Below are 19,191 nucleotides of genomic sequence, written 5' to 3' on the forward strand. Positions count from 1 at the left end.
TCTCCTGTAACTATGTCCAGCTTGAGTTGAGTTTAATGTAATATATTTACATAAGTAAGTGATTATTATTTCCTTACATTTGAATCAATCATACTTATTCCCTGTGAGAGCACGTAACTCCGACGTCAGTATGATTACGGGTTCAATAACTCTGACCTTTGTATCATACACAAACCATTTAGATTCATTACTATATGTATCTTATAGAATAAGAAAAAGTAAGATGATTGTAATGCTGGTATCATTTGTTTATTGTTTTCTTTTATTTATTTCTTTTTATTTTCAGATGTAAATAATAATAATCGGTAGGATTTTTCATGTTTAATAAAAGTTCTTGGAGATATGGAGTGGAGTTAAGGTGAAAATCAAAGCAGGACATATTTTTAAAAAATCTATTTCAATAAATGAAAAATTGACTTCTGTGATTCAACCTGAAGTGAATTGTAAATAGAGGATATTTTCTATGAGATTCAACAAAAATAATAAACCAATCTTTTTATGTAAATTGATACAAGGGACAACAATGAAATTAACTCTAAGGAGAATGAACCGAAACCTGAATGAATTAAACGTGCTGAACACGAATATTAGATTCAAAAACGTTGACTAGCTCTCGTTGCAGAGATATTGATGTTTTCTCTCTCATATACGTGCTATTGCGTAATATAATTAATTAATTAATTGGATTGTAATAAGATTACGCGTAACGCCACGTACATTTGATCATATTTCATCACTTCCACATGCAAAGAGATTAATGCATTATGTGCGCTAAATTTTAATAGAAGGCGTCGTGAAATTGATGCCACGAGATGGAGCAGCACTTAAGTACCTGTTTAAAAATGTCTCTCGACTCAGTGAAGCAAAATTTAGGGGTGCTTTTGTGGGACCTCAGATTAAGCAGGTCTTTAGAGATCCCAAGTACGTGGCACCAATTCCGGTTTTCCGGCAACTTTTTTTCGGGATAAAGAAAAGCAGGTTTGAGATGCGTTCTGTCAAATCGCAGCAAACTTCCTGGGGAATAACAAGGCCAAAAACTATAAGAATCTTTTATCATGAATTCGGCTGCAAAATGTCCCTAAAGATCTAAAAGGCCTAAAGATGGACTCTCACTTGGATTTCTTTCCTGATAACTGCGGGAAGATCAGCAATGACACGGCGAATGCTTTCATCAGGACATTCCCAAGATGGAGCAACGATACCAGGGCAAATGGTCTACATCAACGCTAGTTGACTATTGTTGGACGTTCATCAGACAAGTTCTCCACTTCAATTACAAACGACAATCCAAAACGAATCGAAAATCCGACTCAGATTAAGATATGCTGATATGTATTCTCATATACTTACATATATACCTATTTTCTCAAAAATAGTGTACATTACAAAAAAACCGCAGAAAATTCAGCTTTCTGTTTGTCATACTTGTGTTCAGCACATCGAATTTATAAAGAAATGGCTTTTTTTTAAAAAAAAAATATCTCGGAAATATGAATTTTTTTGAAAAAAAAAATTGCCTAGTGATATTAATGTATGACAGATTTGTTATATAGGTAGTAGGTCAAATAATGTCTCAGACATGGGCGGCGATTCGGGGGGCAGTTGCCTCCCTTTTTGAAATGACCAATTAATGTTTATAGTTTCATTTGGAAATGTAAAGTTTTTGTATCTTATTACTGGTTCATAGAAAAATGGTGCCATATAATATTTGCCGTTGCTTGAGTACGTATTGGTTGTCTTCCCGTGGAGTTAAGAAAGCTACAAGAATTGGGTTTTAATTGCCAAACAAAATTGCCCAGAAATTAACTGATTGGAGTGCAACTATTCCAGCGTACTTTCATTTCTTCTTACAAGGGGCTCAATATATTAGGCTGCCGCTTCAAAACTAATTGAGAGAACATTTCACAAGTTAGTCTTTAATTCAACAAAAATCGGCAGTTGCTAAAATGTCTTCTTTCTGATAATAAGGAATATTGATTAAAAAGAGAGTAATAAGAAACAACTTCTGCTTTTTCCACTGTTTTGCAGTGTAATATACGAGTGAGTGGTGTGTTTAGGAGTGTACGAGTGTATATACAATTAAATTAGTGAACTCAACATAACTCTAGGTTTTAGGATTATTTTGTTTAACTGGAGTGTGGAGTGATTCTAAATATTGTTGTTTTAATGTGTACCAAGAAAGTGAAAACTGTATCTAAAGGCAACGAACATTTTTCGGGAAGATGCAAATGTAAACATTTCTTCAAATGTCGTAGCATATGCTTGTAGTATTTACTGTCTTTCTAAGGGTAATAACATACATTTAATGGCATGTTTGGAATTAAAAATATAAGTTGTTCGTTAATCCACAGTTTTGCAAATTTGTTTTGCAAATTTGTTTGTTTTGCAAATTTGTTTGTTTTGCAAATTTGTTATTAAATAATTTGATCACACAAATTTCCAGACAGAATTTTAAGATATTCATGAGCAAGGAATCAAATGTCTTCTTACACTTTCGTTGTCTAAGAGTACAAATCCCTAGTACCTACTTGCGTTGCTCCTGTCAATTTACTTAATAAAATATAAAATACGATATACGGTATCATGTCTTCCCCCCACTTTTAACGTCCAATCGCCGCCACTAGTGTTAGATATACATGTATTTGCAACAATATTGAAGTATTTGGAACTAGTAGGCAATGTTTAAGAAATGTGTCACAAGTAAAATATTACGACGCTGTCCCAAGTCAATACTATACGCTAATGAATATCTACTAGTGCTGCTGTTAGAACTCGAGTAATTAATTGTTCGAATAATAGATTTTTTGAATATTGCAATAAAATCTGTTACTTGAAAAAATATTATTCGAAAAAATATTAGATTTTTTTTAGTTTAACGTCCCAAAATTATGCTTCGAGTCTACGGGAGACGCTGATTATGGTAATGAACGAAATGTTGGGATAAAGAAAGTGGGATGAAACGGGAGAACCTCAGGAAAACTCACGCCGACGATTTTTGTCCACGCTCGAATAGTAAATTATTATTAAAATTTGAAAAACGAGTATTCGGATATTCAAATAATGTTCGAAAAACGAGCGTTCAAATAATTTTAAGACCACAAATGTCTACGGTACATTAATAGAACATGTCAATTCTCTGGAAATTCGGTGGATATTTCAAAACTTGTTGAGTCATCCTTAGATATAAGCTGAATAGCTATTTATATCTAACTAACTGACTGTATGGCCCATGGAACCCGGAGGTTCAATGCCGCGTTCACAAAAGCTCTCCATTGATTTCTGTCCTTAGGATCAGACTAGATCCGGCTTCTCGTATATTATATTTCTATTTCTGCGAGATCTATCTTAATATTGTCCTCCCATCTGCACCTAGGTCTTCCTAATGGTCGTTTTCTAGTTGGATTTCCAGTTAAAACTTTGAAAGTGTTTCTACTTTCTTCCATTCTGGCTATATGACCTGGCCACCTGAGCCTCCTAGACTTGATGACCTTATCAATGTTTGTTGAACAGTATAAATCGTGCAGTTCCTCGCTATGAAGTTTTGGCCATTCCTCATTACCGTCCCTCTTGGATCCGAATATTTGTCTTAGGATCGTGTTCTTAGAAACTAGTTTGCGTTCTTCCCTCAAAGTAAGCGACTATGTTACGCAAACATACAGAACAACAGGCAAATTATCATTTTATATATTTTAAGCTTCAAATTCCTCGACAGAATTCGCGACGACAAAAGATTTTAAACTGAATAATAACACGAATTCCCTGCTTTTAGTCTACATTTAATTTCTTCTTGAATATAATTTTGGTCTTTTAATATTGATCCTGGATATTTGAAAGTGTCCATTTTGTGGAAAGTATTATTTGATCTTTTAATGCATAGCTATTTATAAACGTGCCAAAATTTAATTCTAAATCTAAGCTTCCTTCCCGGCATGAAGTAACGACAGGTTTAACCAAACCAAACGATCCTTGACTTTGGTGATTTCGTGAGAGGCGATAGATCAGTGAGACAGGGATTGGTAATTCAAAATAAGTTCTCACAATTCAAGGATGTTATAAAATAGAGGATCTGCCCATATATATCTTCATCATATGAACTGAATGAAGTCGAAAAACAATCGAGCATTGTCTGATTGGCTACTCTCGTTTCCGCCATGATTGTTGGCTCGAAACATTGCGATCTTATGGGGCGTTTACACTTAGTCGATTTGCGTTCGATTCAGTTGAATTGACGTCACTTTCAACTTAATCGACCGTGTAAACGGGACTTCAACTTAATCGCTTGTTAATCGAAGGCGACTAATCGACTGGCAACTGAATTAAAAGACGTTCTATTTTCTGTGGTTGAAATAATTGAACACATCCATCAATCTGATTCGGCCTAGTTGCTTCGATTTAGTGGCAAATGCAGCGAGTCGATTTAGTCGTGCGACTAAACAGGCACGTAGCCAGGATTTCGTAATAGGGGGTTCCGAGACATGAAATACTGTGGTTATCACACCAGAGTTCGATTATTCTAAACTATTTTACTGGTAATATATATTGGTTCGTTTAGTCAGGATTTCGTGATGGGGGGGGGGGGGGAGTTTGATATGAAATATTGTGGTTATCACACCAGGGGCTTGATCAATTTAAACTATTTTACTAGCAACATATATTGGTTTGTTAAGACTTTAAAATTAGGACATGTTAGCAAGGGCGGCTATTTCTCTGTAAATTTGGGGTGTCCATTCAGATGCAGAAAGCATATATGAGGATTTTAAGACAAATTGTATTCAAATTATGCCAATATATTGTATATTCATAAATACAACAAGGGGGCCCAAATGACCTTTGGGGGGCGGGCCCTCCAGGATCGGCGCCCATACATGTTAGTAAGTATTTTAGTAACAAACTATGAAGAAATCTCGAATAAAAGAATATTTATAAAAATATTTTTTAAAAATTTACAATATCTACGTTCCTTCTTCTGTTCATCCAAATATAACAATTTTCCTTTCATTATGACCCCAACTATTAAAAAAAAAAAAAAATACGTATCCAATAATGTCTTGTAAAATATTTTATATCTGCGTTCCTTTCTCTGTTGAATCAAATGTTAACAGGGCTTGCTTTCCACATAACTTTTTTTTGTTTTTATTATTCCGTCAATTACTGTCTATTCCAAATGACAAGTTAAAGGAGCAGTAGAAAACCGTTTCTGAAATAACATGTTTGATACTACAGGGAAGCGATGATAAAAAATTATTTTTAACTTTATTTTTATCTTTATATTTTATCTTTATATTTTATCTTTATTTTTAACGCTGATTCTTCCAATTTCTTGTTTGTTTTTGTTTCGTCCTTCCTTAATTTTTTATGGACCCACCGGACCCACCCCTTGGCTACGTGCCTGGACTAAATCGACTAAGTGTAAACGCCCCATTAGTGGCGCGGAGTGGACAGAGTAGGTGTGACGAAGCTGTGACTTATGGCTTCACGATTTTGTTGTATGGGCAGATCCTTTATTCTATAACATCCTTGTCGCAATTAAACTTTCTTGTTCTTCTTCTCCTTGGGTAAGCAATCTCCCGATTGGTTTGACAAACATAGCTTTCCATTTTACCTTATCCTCAACCAAATTTTTCATTTCCTTGTAATTTTTCTTCCGATCATGCTCAACGTTAGTTAATAGATTTTTGCAGTCTAACCATTTGTGAATTGAAAACCCTACTGGGCGAAATCTTTTTAAATTATCACTGGCTCTACTTATTATCCGTCCCGCTCCTGTAGTTAGATTTAACAGGTAGAGATTATCCGCCTTATGCAGAGTCGTTTCTACGTATGATTAGCGTCATACTAAACTACTGACTACTGCAGGAGACTTATGTTAGTCGAACTCTTTAGTATGGCAATAATCACGCTTCAAAACGACTCTGCATAAGGCCCTATGTGTCTTATGCAGAGTTGTTTTGACGTATGATTAGCGTCATACTAAAGGCCTGACTAGTGCAGGAAACATGTTAGTCGAACTCTTTAGTATGGCACTAATCACACATTAAAACGACTCTGCATAGCACAAGTCCTAATATATTTATTTGTTTGGAGTTTTCTGCAGCAAGGGCTGGGCGGGCCTACTGCTTAAAGTGCGCTCCGAAAAATTATTCGGTTTGTATTCCATCGGGGATCGAACCCACACCTGCAGAAAATGTTTGTATTAGTCGTTTACCTGAGGAAACCCAGTTAAATATTGAAGTACAAGTAATTTGATATATTATAATTTGATGTAATGTGACTCATAGGCATATAATGTAGAAGAAAAGGGAAACGACATGAATAATCTTACTGATAAGAAATAAGATATCAGAAAGATTAGATAATGCTCTATGTCTTGATTACTCTCTTAAAAAAAACTTTTAATTTTACTTTTAAATGCTATTGGTGATATTAACTTAACTTTTCCTAAGAAACAAGCGTTCATACAGAAGGTGTTAAAAAAAAATATAAATATGTAATTGTTCTCTAAGACGTAAATACATACACAAGACGTTCATTAAAGACTTCTCCCTGGCCAACTTATAGTTACAGTAGAATGCTGGAATTTTATGTGTATTGATACATATCTCTACAGGTTATAAGGAAAATTTAATCTTTTAACTCTCTAGCATTTTCTTTATCAAGGCAGTAACGTACGTAGAAATTTGTCAAAGGATGAAGGGGTGCAGGCTTCCAAGTTCATATAATTTCAAGTGTTTGTGTATATATACGACATTTTAATATGGTAAATATTTATTTTTGAATATCATCTTGCTCAAGGGAGGGGGTTTAAACCCTGAAACCCTCCTTGCTTTTGCTACTGGTTATAGCACTAAACTGAACGCAAGTGTAAAGGTGTATGGATATACCGTTTCCCACTACCTGCTACCGCGTCAAATTACCGAACGTAAGGCGAACATAAGGAAACTGTATAAAAAGTATCTGCGGGTTCCAAGTGGAAAAAAGTTGTCACAGTGGATAAATCATATGTCTATCGTACTGCTGGTGGTCACATTCGAGCGATCACATTCCGTGATATTGACGGCAAGGGGCGCAGCAATTTTATTCGTAAGTGCAGGGAAAGTTTCCTGCGTGGCTTTATGGTTGTTACGGGATTTGGATATGAGGGTAAGTTGCTGATACGCAAGGAGGAAAAAACGTGAAGGTGAATGCAAAATTGCTCCAAGAATCCATTCTGACACCCATCGATCGGAGAGAATCCCATAATTATATGGAATGGACGCGAACCAATGTGATGATCGATATGGACAAGGTTTCGAGTCATACCGCCAGAACATCACCACGTTTTTATCAAGAAATTGCAGAGGAATTAGAAATTCGTGTTATTCCGTTTGAAGACACTCCTGTGAGAAGCCCAGATGCCAGTTCAATGGATTTTTTTGCGTATTTGGACTGTTGAAACGACGTCTTCAATATCGCCGTCCGTGCACCCTGGTCTATGGAAAACTTTGCAGAGAGAAGTGGGACAGAATTCCCATGCCTCTCGAGCATCGGAGCTTGCTGCAATGGAAACTGCGATACCGTGTGATAGTCCATAATGCTGGAGGTCCAATAGAATATGATCGGTGGTGGCGGCGCGTTATCTCTTCAGGTATCTGAGTATCCATCAAAAATGGTCATATATAAAGCGGACAACCTTCTGTATAAACACCTCAGAAAATTCAAAGATATAATTTTTTAAAAGACTTAATATAAAATTGTTAAACACGTGTTTCAGCATTTTTAAATTTAGAAAATGTAGAGTAATAAGTTTGCGTAGAGAAGGAACATAACTCTCTCTCACTAACATTTTGCTATGATGTAGATGGCTTCCCTCTCATGAAACTGGAAACGGTTCGTCCTTGTAGATCGACGAATGAGACTAGACGCGAAGTCCACTGGTTTCACTACTTACACACTGCGACTTAGAATGAAAATAGGTGGTAACTGACAGTGTTACTTCTCATAGGATAGATTGAGTTCAGAGATAGTTGACTCGCCTATTTATCTCTGAAAGGCAAGGGCGCCGATTTCTCTGTAAATTTTGGGGGGCCCATTCAGGTGCAGAAGGTATAAATATTAACATTTTAAGATAAATTGCACTCAAATTATGCCAAATATTGTGTATTCATAAATGCAATAGGGGGCCCAGGCCCCTTCGGCTCCCAGGTTCGGCGCCCTTGCTGAAAGGTTAAGGTGTTGGTCTGCTAGTTACGGATGACTACACTAGAGACCGAACTGACTGAAACTAGAAAAGTCTTCAGTTTATACATACACCATGAAAGAGAATCTATTGAAACGTGGAAAGTACTACCTGTAGCGTCTCAACTCCAAAATCTTGACGTGTGCAGAAAAATATCAGTTTGAGAGAAATACGTTCTTCAGCATAAGTAACTACGAAATTCTTACAATTTGTTACAATTTATTGCGTACACATTTTTACATGACACAAAAGTTATACAGTGAAGACATACAACATAATTCGCATATGTAAACATAATGCTATTCTTTTCCGGCTTCTCTGGACAATTTAACAAGCGGATAGAAAAAAAAAAAAAACCTAAGAAATCAACGTGCGTGAAGTAAGCACAGCATAAAGATTTTAATAAAATTAACATATTGATTTCTATTTTTACTTTCTAAGTCCATAATATGTCCTAGTGGAACACTAAATATACCACTTAAACGAATAGAATAATTATATTGGTTGAAGATTATTTCTAACATAACAAAATTATTATTTCCATTAAAAGAAATAAAACCACTTCTTTTTAATATTACCTTTTGGACCACGCGAAAGCGAATAACAGCAATAACGCGAAAACCTCCACAAAACTACCTAACCTACTGCAAGTACTACGTTAAAATTCAACTCAACTTCAACCACCAATGACTGAAACCAACAGACCCACTAAATGAATTACTAGCAAGGTGTTTATTCTATCTTTAATCATGTTTATTATTATTATTATTATTATTATTATTATTATTATTATTATTATTATTATTATTATTATTATTATTATTATTATTATTATTATTATTATTATTCAACTTTTGTATATATTTCATCTTGCTGTTTAAATTTTCGTTCAACGTACGCTCCTAGCCCGGGCCTAGTGGTAAGTTCAGCTCTGCCTATAGCCTACAGTTAGCATTGCACCATTGGCATCAACAGCCGTGTGCACTCTATCATTGTTAATGTCGTATGCAAGCTCAACGCATAGTGACACAAATACCCTAGTTGTCGCCTGGGACAACAACTCGCCTTACCGCCCCCTGACCAACCAAACCAAAACACTCCCCCAAATATTTGCCCAACTTTGCGCCCTCCCAATCCGGCGCAGAGACACAAGCCCCGTTTGCCCCTCCCTAGTTATCACTGTCAATGCACAGCGATTGACTCAAATGACTATCTCCAGCGAACTGGTGCAGCTAGACACGCGAAACCGATTAATTATTTCTTCTATAGATGGCACTAGTTTAATAAACAGCTTAGTACTAGTGGCCCAATAAATATTTCAGAGTCAGACCAAAACTTTTGGAAATATCCTCGTATATGTTCGCTTAATGTAAATTCTACTCTAGGGTCTATACTTTTTCAATGCTTTCCCAACATCACAAATTTCTCAATTCGCTGAATCAAGTCTTACTTTAGACAGAAGATTAAGATTTTTTTTTAAGTTTAGCGTCTCTTTTAGCACCGAGGCTATATGAGACGTGGACCTACAGCTTAACGTGGAACCCGAACTACATGAGCTCCCTTCGGGAATCTAACCCGCGTCCCCACGCCAAAGGCGCGTGCGCTAATTGCTTAGCCACGAGGGAGCTATTTAGACAGATTTTCCGCACGAGTATGCTCATCATCATTAATATACCTTAATTAATGTTATTAATACTGGTAATTAATAGGTATAATATAAACCTACAAGTTTCTATGAAGGAGTAGCTCTATATAGTAGAGCTAAACGCTTGCAGGGACATGGGTTTAGGTAAAGGCAGAGAAAACTAAATAGGCCTACATGGAAATTGGTCGGGATCATAATACTGCAAATTATGGATGCTTTAAAATATCTAATAATACTTCCGGTAGAGTGGATACTGTAAAATATCTAAAATCAATATTAACAGACCAAAACCATATTCACGAAGAAATTAATTGTCGACTAAAAGCAAGGAATTCGTGTCATTATTCAGTTCAAAATCTTTTGTCATTGCGACTTCTGTTGAGGAATTTGAAGCTTAATATATATAAAACGATAATCCCGCCTGTTGTCCTGTATGGTTGTGAAACATGGTCGCTTACTGTGAGGGAAGAACGTAGACAAAATATTTGAGAACGAGATCTTCAGATGAATATTCGGATCCAAGAGGCACGGGAATGGGGAATGGCCGAAACTTCATAACGAGGAAGTGCATAATTTATACTGTTTACAAAGTCTAGAAAGTTCAAGTAAACAGGTCATGTAGCCAGAATGAAATAAAGTACGAACGATTTCCAAGTTTCTACTTTCCAAGAACTCCAATTGGTAAACGACCATTAGGGAAACCTAGGCGCAGATTGCAAGACAATATTAAGATGATCTCACAGAAATAGGAAAACAAAGTACAAATTGAATCCAGATGGCTAAGAACAGAAGCCAACGGAGAGCTTTTGTGAACGCGGCATTAAACCTACGGGTTCCATCATAGGTCATAGAGCTAGTTAGTTAGTTTGTAGTTCTGCTGTACAGAGGTTGTTCAGCCTACGTTTGGCCGATTTCGTTCCTTCCCCCTCCCGGGCAGAATGGACTCACCCGACCTGGCTCGTGGCGTCCTGCAGTGTTGAGTAGTGGCTTCCTGGGAACGGAGTTGGTCTTTCGCGCGGATGACAATAACGCACAAAACAGGACCATTGTTGTGAGTGTTGTGTTAAATTTGTTTTCAAGTGTGTGGGTTTCCGCTCTGTGACCAAAATGCCGCCCAAACTAAGCCGGTTTTGGGAAGGCTATGTTGCTGCTCTTTATGACGCCCACTTTAGTGTTTCTGTCATTAGAAAACAGTGCAAGAAGAATGGTTGCAACATCAGTTTAAGTGGAATAAAAAATATTAAAAAGTACAAGGGCAACGAAGCTCCACCATTTGGAGCACCAACGAAGTTGCCTAGAAAGCGGGAATGCACCAAGGTCACCTCCACCATGCAGAGGAAACTTCGCAAAATGGCAATGCAAGAAAATTCGTCAACGCAAAGGTGTATGGCTAATCGTCTTGACGTGTCTTTGGGAACTGTGAGCCGGACGTTACATCATCAACTCAAGCTGGAAAAAGTCATGAAAGCTCGCGGCCATCTTCTCACGGATGCTCACCAAAAGGAACGAAAGTGTAACGCCCGGAAGCTGTAGTACGAACGGCATCTGGAAAACAAAGGTGGATGTACGTCGTAACGCTCGATGAAGCATGGATTTACCTTTCCGACTACGGCAACCCGAGAGCCATCATGTACCGAGAGAAAGGCGCCAAGAACTTCAGAAGGTGGGTCAGTGTCTGTAAATAATCCTTCCCAAAAGGGTTCATGGTCGTTACTGGCTACTGTTACCGAGGTAAACTAAAGATACGTATGGTGGCGAGGAACTGAAAAATAAATTCGCAGTATTTTGAGGAGCAGATCATGCGGCCGATCTACGAGCATGACATTCCAACAATGTACGGAAATGACTCCAATCTGGTGCGCATTCACATGGACAAGGCCTCATCACATACCTCACGATTGTCCCTCACATTCTACACGGAGATGGAGGAGGCAAGTGCTATACAGGTGATATCTTTCAATGAGGTACCTGTTAAATCTTCAGATGCAAGTCCTATGGACTATTGTGGACTTGTATTGCTGAAGCGGGCTTTGGGAAAACGGCGTGTGACAACTGTGGAAGGACTTTGGAAAGCTGTGCAAAGGGAATGGGACAAAATTCCCCTCCCAGTTCTTCAGAGAAGCCTATTACAGTGGAAATTACGCTGTCGGGCTATTGTTAGGAACCAAGGGAAACACATCGAGCACTTACGGACCTGGCGCCATGGATTCTTCTAAATTTTTAGGTAAGTCGAAATTGGCCAAATGTAGACTGAACAACGTCTGTATAATATTGAGCATCATTGCTGCCACTGGACGCGTTGACTGGTACAGTCTGCCTCAAAATTGATTTTAACCACCCTGCCGTTGTTGGCAATTAAATACTTACGCGACTTTTACATGAAATCGTTCTTGACGAGCTTACACGCTAGCTCTTTTTCAGCTATACAAGGTTGTTCATGGCGTAGAAACACTTTCATTCGCTTTATTTTAGTACTGCTGTGTTCCGACTTGCGTTATCAAACATATTCTACAATTTAAAGGAGCAGTTCGAGTTAAAAATAAGTTTGGTGCAATAGAAAGAGAAACAAAAAATAAGAGACCCGTATTTTTTTATATCTTGATAGGCCGTCTCGTTCAGCTTCTACAGGCATTTGTTTTTGATGAATCGTAAATGATGACGTCATGGGTGGGATGCGAGAGAAACTCAATGTGAGTCAGCAACCACTCCCTTGTACGCAGCTGATAAACCTTTAATAGTGCATTGGATTTAATTGATTGTATTTTGGATTTGTTAGCAGTCTTGCTCTGTTTTTGAATTCTTGAGGGAAGTTTTTGTTAGTTGTTTTTCCTATAGCATTAGTATAAAAAAGAGTAGAGAGAGCAGTAATTACGTTTGTTGTGCGAAACAGTGTTTCTTCCAGACATGTTTTTAGGGTGGCACTGCCTCCCGGAGCTCTGAGAGATTCCCCCGGAGGAGACCAAAAGAATACGTCTATAATGTAATAAATATAATAATACTGTGTAAAAATAATGTGCCTCTCCGAATACTAAGTGCCCCTCCCCCCCGGATTTTTTTCTGAAAGAAACACTAGTGTGAAGTAGAAAACACGTGTTAGTACAGCGCGTGCTGTGTCTGTGAAGTGAAGTAGAAATGCCTAACACCTGCTGTGTTTTCGGTTGTAATTCTTGTGCAATTGAAGCTGAGAACGTAAAGTATCTTTCCTTTCGTTTCTAAGTCGTGAGAAATCACCAGATCGATATAAATTATGGCCCAAGAAAATCAATGGGGAAAAAGTGTACCAAATAAAATCACTCGTGTTCCAAACATCTTGAAGAGCCTGCCTTCGAGAAGTCAAGTTTACTGAAAGAAAAGTTAATGCCAGTGGCGGATCTAGGCTGGGGCCGGGGGCCTAGGCCCCCTAGTTTTTGAGTGACAAAATTGATTTAAGCTATTATTTAGATATTTTTGAAAGTTTTTAGTAAACATGATATACATATCATAGTCTGGGTTCTGACTCCCCCCCCCTGAGTTTTTACCGTCTAGATCCACTTCTGGCTAATGCCAGAAGAATTATTTACACGCAAACTGAGAAAGAATGCTGTTCCAAGTATATTATTGAAAGGTTTAAAATCCGAGCCATTGAACAAGCACCGATCTATGTCCAGTTACCAGTACAAATATCGTACAAGACGCAATTGACGGTTGTAGTCAAGACGAGGCTTTAGTGGGTAATAGAGACGATGCCACTCATGATTCTGAAGATACTGCTTTAGAAATAAGCTATACAATGTGAATTAGGGAGTGAAATATACCGGCTTGTGGAAGGAATCAGTGACGATGACTGTTCCTGAAGACATTGATCCATCGTTTAATTTCTCTGTATCATGTGACAATGATGATGAAACGGGTGATGAGAGTTGTTCCGCGGACAGCTATGAGAATAAAAGAAATTTAACCGGTGAAATGTTTTTCGTATTCTGGCGAACTTTACAGATGTTATTTCATTTTTGCCTCATATGTTGCGCTCCTGTACATACCTTGAAGCACAAAATTATAGGGTCAGCGTTAAAAATTACAACAAAACGTGAAAATGAACATACTTATGTTTGGGAATCGGAAGAATGATTAAAGAAAAGGTACTTAGGTGTTGCAGCAATCTAGTCCGCCATCTATTTACATGATATTGGTTTCGATTTTTTTTTTTTTTTTTTGAAACGCTGAACTCATGCTTTATAGGATACGTTTTATAATATTATAAAAACGTTTGTACAGCCCACCATCAGATATCATTTTCTACATGCAGATGATATTTGTAAGTCTTTGCAATCAGTTCTGGAAAAGGAAACCGCACTTAGAACGTGCCACCGCACCTCTCACAAACGAAATGCTTGGCGCTGTGTAGTATGTAAGCCTGCTCTCGCTCCTTGCCCACCTATGACGTCATCACAAAATCTTTCTTCCTCTGTTACTCGCTAACGACTGAACGTATCGCGATCAAACAAACACCATTCCTTTTAGAATTTTCAACTCTGCAAATGGAAATAAATTGTAAAAAATGCATTTCTAAGTCGAACTGCTCCTTTAATGATCAAAAAAGTAACTTATTGTACAGCGGTTAATCATAGGTAATTTCAATAATATTTTTTGGTGTTGTGTTTGTGTGTGTATATTCGGGAGTGTATTGGTATAGGGAACGTACTACAACATTATACGTTCCCTTGTGCTCTTGCAAAACAGTCACCGGTACCCAAAATAGTAAAAAGTAAAAAGTACATAGGAAAAAGTATAAGGGTGATATCGAGACGCTCTTTTCTGCAATAATGCAGCTTTCCAAGAGTGAGTTCCATTTACTCCCTTAACCCTCTATTGAATCCAAAAGTGGTTTAAATTAACCATTTCCGGTTTCAACATTTATCGTCGTAGGATGAAAAGGTAATATATAGCGACTAGCGATTTTCTGCAATCGATTCAGGGTTTCAAGTATAAATACCATCACAACCCGCAACACTCAACCAAAACCGGAAGTGGTTGAAATTGACTGTTATTGCGATTTCCGTACAGCAAAAACAGTGAGATATCGAGATGCAGTTTTCTGCAATCGATTCAGCTTCCCAAGAATTGGTTATCTCCTCTCTTAACCATCTGTTCAAACAGGACCTGGTTGAAATTAATGACTTCCGGTTTCATCCTTTATCGCCATAAAACAAAAACAATGAGGTATAACGGCACCTGGCTTTCTGATATGGATTCAGTACCTGAGGTACAGGTTCTATCATTGATCTTATTGCAACCATCAGTTATACGTAGATGTACTACTTCAAGTTTGAATATTGAATTCACATAGTTTGGAAATGTACCGTAGTTTCACACTATGAAACAAAACTCACTTGTTAGCAGAGAAAAAACAATAAGAGATGCGCTTTGTTTATTTATTTATTTACTTTATTTATTTATTTATTTATTTATTTTGCAATCGATTCAACGTCCAAAGAATAGGTTCCCTCTCCTGCGTTAACTCTCTATTCAAACCGGAAGTAGTTAAAACTTATCATTTCCGATTTCAACATTTATCGCCATAGATGAAAAATTGTAATATATAGTGACAAGCTGTTTTCTGCAATCGATTCAGGGTGTCAACAGAACATAAAATCAGACCCTGCAATACTCTACCAAAACTGGAAATAGTTGAAATTTAATACTACTTCGAGTTTCAATACTGAATTTCATAGAAAAAAATGGTAAGAGATATCGAGAGGCAGTTTTTTGCAATCGATTCAGTTTCCCAAGCGTAGGTTTTCTATCTCGTCCTTTAACCATCTACTCAAATCGGAAATGGTTCAAATTAACGATTTCCGGTTCCAACCTTTATTGCCATAGAACGAAAAACAGTAATAAGACATAACAAGTAATGGCTTTTTGATATGGATTCAAGGAAGGAACAGGGTCAATCTTTGTTCTTATTAATCTATTGCAGACCATATAGTTATAGATGCACTACTTCAAGTTTGTGTATTGAATTCCCATAGTTTGGAAGTCTACCGTACTTTTTAACCGTGAAACGAAATCCACTGGTTGGGTCATGTAACGATAAATCCCATCGGGCAAAACCTAGGTACTAACTTGTAAGTAAGTTTCTTTAACCAAACGTAACCTATTCGTAGTAATTATTATGTTGGAAAGCTGGCGGGTTTAACAGAATAATGCCTAATGATTTTTAAATTCTTAACACACCTTGTGGGACTGCGCGACACAGATTGGGAATCACTGGTCTAAACGTTTACAACATGACTGTCTTTTTGCATCGTGGCTGACGAGTGGTGTGGCTTTTGTTAGAGTCCAGTGTTCCAATCTTTGTTAGAATCTAACACCCCTCGGAGCATAAAGCGGAGCGACTCCAGCGGGAGGTGCGTAGATAACGGGACTTGGTAAGCTAACACAATGGTAGCCTTATTATAGCAGAAGACAAGTACGTCGAGTTGGAAGTAAACATTTCTTTTTTTCTTTGCTGAGAGAGAGAAAGTCTACTATCTCAAAAACGAGGGAGGAAAACAAGAATGCGTTTACACTTATAGTTCAAAAGATTTCTAAATTTTGCAAGTTTATTGTCTCCAGAATTTTAAATTGTAATCACCACTTACATAATTTTTATGAACGCTCGCCTCTGTTCAGGTATATTTAGTATTAATAATGCAATATTTGTATTGTAAGGGTTTGTAGTGATATTATTGATAACTTTTGTTATTATTAGTTATAGAATTTTATCAAGGGTGTTTAAGCTTTCAGAATCATTTCTTTTCTGGATTTTGTGTATATATATACTTGTACATTTTTTAAATAGTATTTTTTCATATCTTATTGAAGGGACGTTTAAAACTCGAAAACCCTCTTTGTGCATGCAGTGGTTTCGTCGAGTCATTGCTTTTTTTTCTTTTCTTTTACAAAGATACGAAGTTTTTAGGTTCTAATGTGTGAACTATATAACAGGCCTATATGTAGCTTTAGTCAAAATGCGTTTTCTATTAATTGCATCTTCCGATTCGTTGTTTAATGTTGCGTACTTGACTAGATTCTTCCCGCCTTATGCAGAGTCGTTTTGATGTATGATTAGCGTCATACTAAAGGCCGGACTACTGCAGGAAACAAATGTTAGCCGAACTCTTTAGTATCGTTCTAATCACACTTCCGAACGACTCTGCATAAGGCCCGAAGTTTTAGGCGCAAATTGAGACCTTTCCTTTAACGAATTTAGTTGAATTTTCCAACAATACGTGTCAGTAGTTCTTCATCCATTGGTTTATACAGTGAAGTAACAGGATTTAGAGTGAAGGGTAACACACTTAAAAGTATTGCTAATGCAAGATATTTGGTGAAAAAAAAAAAAAAAAAATATGAATGCAGGAATGCGTAAAGAGATCTGCTACATTCTGGAGTGATGTCGAAGGTTGCAGATTGCCACTGCCAGCAGCAACACGGCAGTGTAATCGCATTTGCGTTAGTCATTTGTTACAATTTTGATGTATAGAGAACCGCCACTGTAGCCATGGTCGTCTTGAAGGAATAAAGATGGAGGACGTCCTATTAGAGCGGCAATGAAGTTTTGACGAAGAAAGGATGTTCTGTTGTGTGTTCTCATCTGAAATTTTTCAGTGATTCAAACGTCCATGCATTCTCACAGGCGAAACACGTACGTATAGATACTACCACGCCATCAATATTATGATAAGATAACAAATTTACGTAATAACCTATAATGTATAACTTCCGCTCTTCTAGGGAAACATGTATACCAGGTAATAAATAACTGATTGCGAAGCTGCGTTTTCTTATAGGACGTACAAATAATAAGATACTGGAAAAACGCTATTTGTAATGTGTTTTTAGTGGGTTATATTCATCCAGATGGTGACTGGCTTTTCAATATGAACTTACCGGTTTGGAGTGAAAGGTAAAATATCGAGTTAGTAGTTGCGAACTTTTTTCAAAACGATATGAAATTTAAGTGCCTAAAATAAGAATACATATACGTATTTAAGTACAGATCTGAGGTAGGCTGTACTTACATCGGGGTTATAAATTATGTATATTTAAACAATACGATTATATCTTTTTCTAATGATGGTTTCTTTTTTTAAAAAGCCAATTTATGGGAAGTAAAGGATAACATGAAATAATTTTGTTAATCTTCCTCTAGGTTTATGAAAGTTGGCTCTGTGTATGGTATCCGTATGTAGGAAAATAATGCGTGTATAGTAGTGTAGAGAGAGTTGGTGGATAGGTTTCTATATAAGGATACCACACGTCAGTGCTTAAAGTGACATTAGATGAGGTGACGGTATAGAACAAATATAACCCCTTAGAGCAGTAATTTTAGCGGATATAGTATACGTAAAGCCGCGTCAGTTCCCGAAGGAGCTGGACGCTCATACTTTTAGGGATTATTCATTGAGTATCTACGAACTTACCAAGGGGGTAGCAAAGCGACTTTGATTTACTTATCGACTGATACGAAAAGAAAAAAGAACGTATACTATATCCGCATGTGTAGTGCCCTTGTACTTTATCTATGACTATGTGTGTGTGAAGGGGGGGGGGGAATTTAACGCATATCGCATGTCTTGTGCACACGGATACTTATTACTATTGCACTACGTAGAAAATTTATGGTATTTCATGTAGAAGTGGTAATAGAACACAGAAGAAACGCAGATCACGGCGTTCTCATGTATACTATTACCCTGCTGCTACTACTACTACTACTACTACTACTTATATCGAGAACAGAACCCAACCAACCCCTGCGGGGCTTCTAACCCGTTCCTACTACTACTACTACTATTGCTACTAACTACCACTACTACTACTACTATTGCTACTAACTACTACTACTACTACTACTACTACTACTACTACTACTACTACTACTACTACTACTACTACTACTACTACTACTTCTACTTCTACTACTTCTTCTTCTTCTACTTCTTATACTAAAGCTTCCTTACCGCAAGATTTACATCTTAAATCTTTTATAACATGCGATTCCGATTCATTATGAACTAGTATGAATCGTTAGAATCACTATGATTCATTAAAAATCACTGGGGGGAGCGGGCTATACTCAATCCGTAATTTTTGACGGGAAAATCTATAGAAAGAGAGAGAGAGTGAGGACTAATATGTGGATACTTTACTCCCCACTATCATCAGCCTAGTATTCAATGAATATTGTTTTCCGTTGAATTCCATAGTATTGTATTGTATACCACTAGTATTTAATGATTCTTTCCAATCTAATTTCCGTTTTAAAAAAAACTTCTGTTGTCGTCTCGTCTCTTGGTCAGCACTAAGT

General features: G+C 37.1%; 1 protein-coding gene across 2 annotated transcripts in view; it reads left to right on the top strand.

Moving 5' to 3' along the window:
* Nucleotides 1-16,360: 16,360 nt before the first annotated feature.
* Nucleotides 16,361-19,191, top strand: part of Usp1 (ubiquitin specific protease 1) — a 56,444-nt gene continuing 53,613 nt past the window's right edge. The window contains exon 1 of one of the 2 annotated variants that reach the window (XM_081748894.1): nucleotides 16,361-16,511. In XM_081748894.1, coding sequence (XP_081605020.1) covers nucleotides 16,490-16,511 — 22 coding nt within the window. In that variant the 5' untranslated portion in view covers nucleotides 16,361-16,489. Of the gene's footprint in view, nucleotides 16,512-17,277; nucleotides 17,527-19,191 lie in introns of those variants that run through there. The other variant, XM_081748895.1, reaches the window with a different exon arrangement.

Source organism: Thermobia domestica, chromosome 2, assembly GCF_964235325.1.
Source record: "Thermobia domestica chromosome 2, izTheDome1.hap1.1, whole genome shotgun sequence".
Classification (NCBI taxonomy): Eukaryota; Metazoa; Arthropoda; class Insecta; order Zygentoma; family Lepismatidae; genus Thermobia; species Thermobia domestica.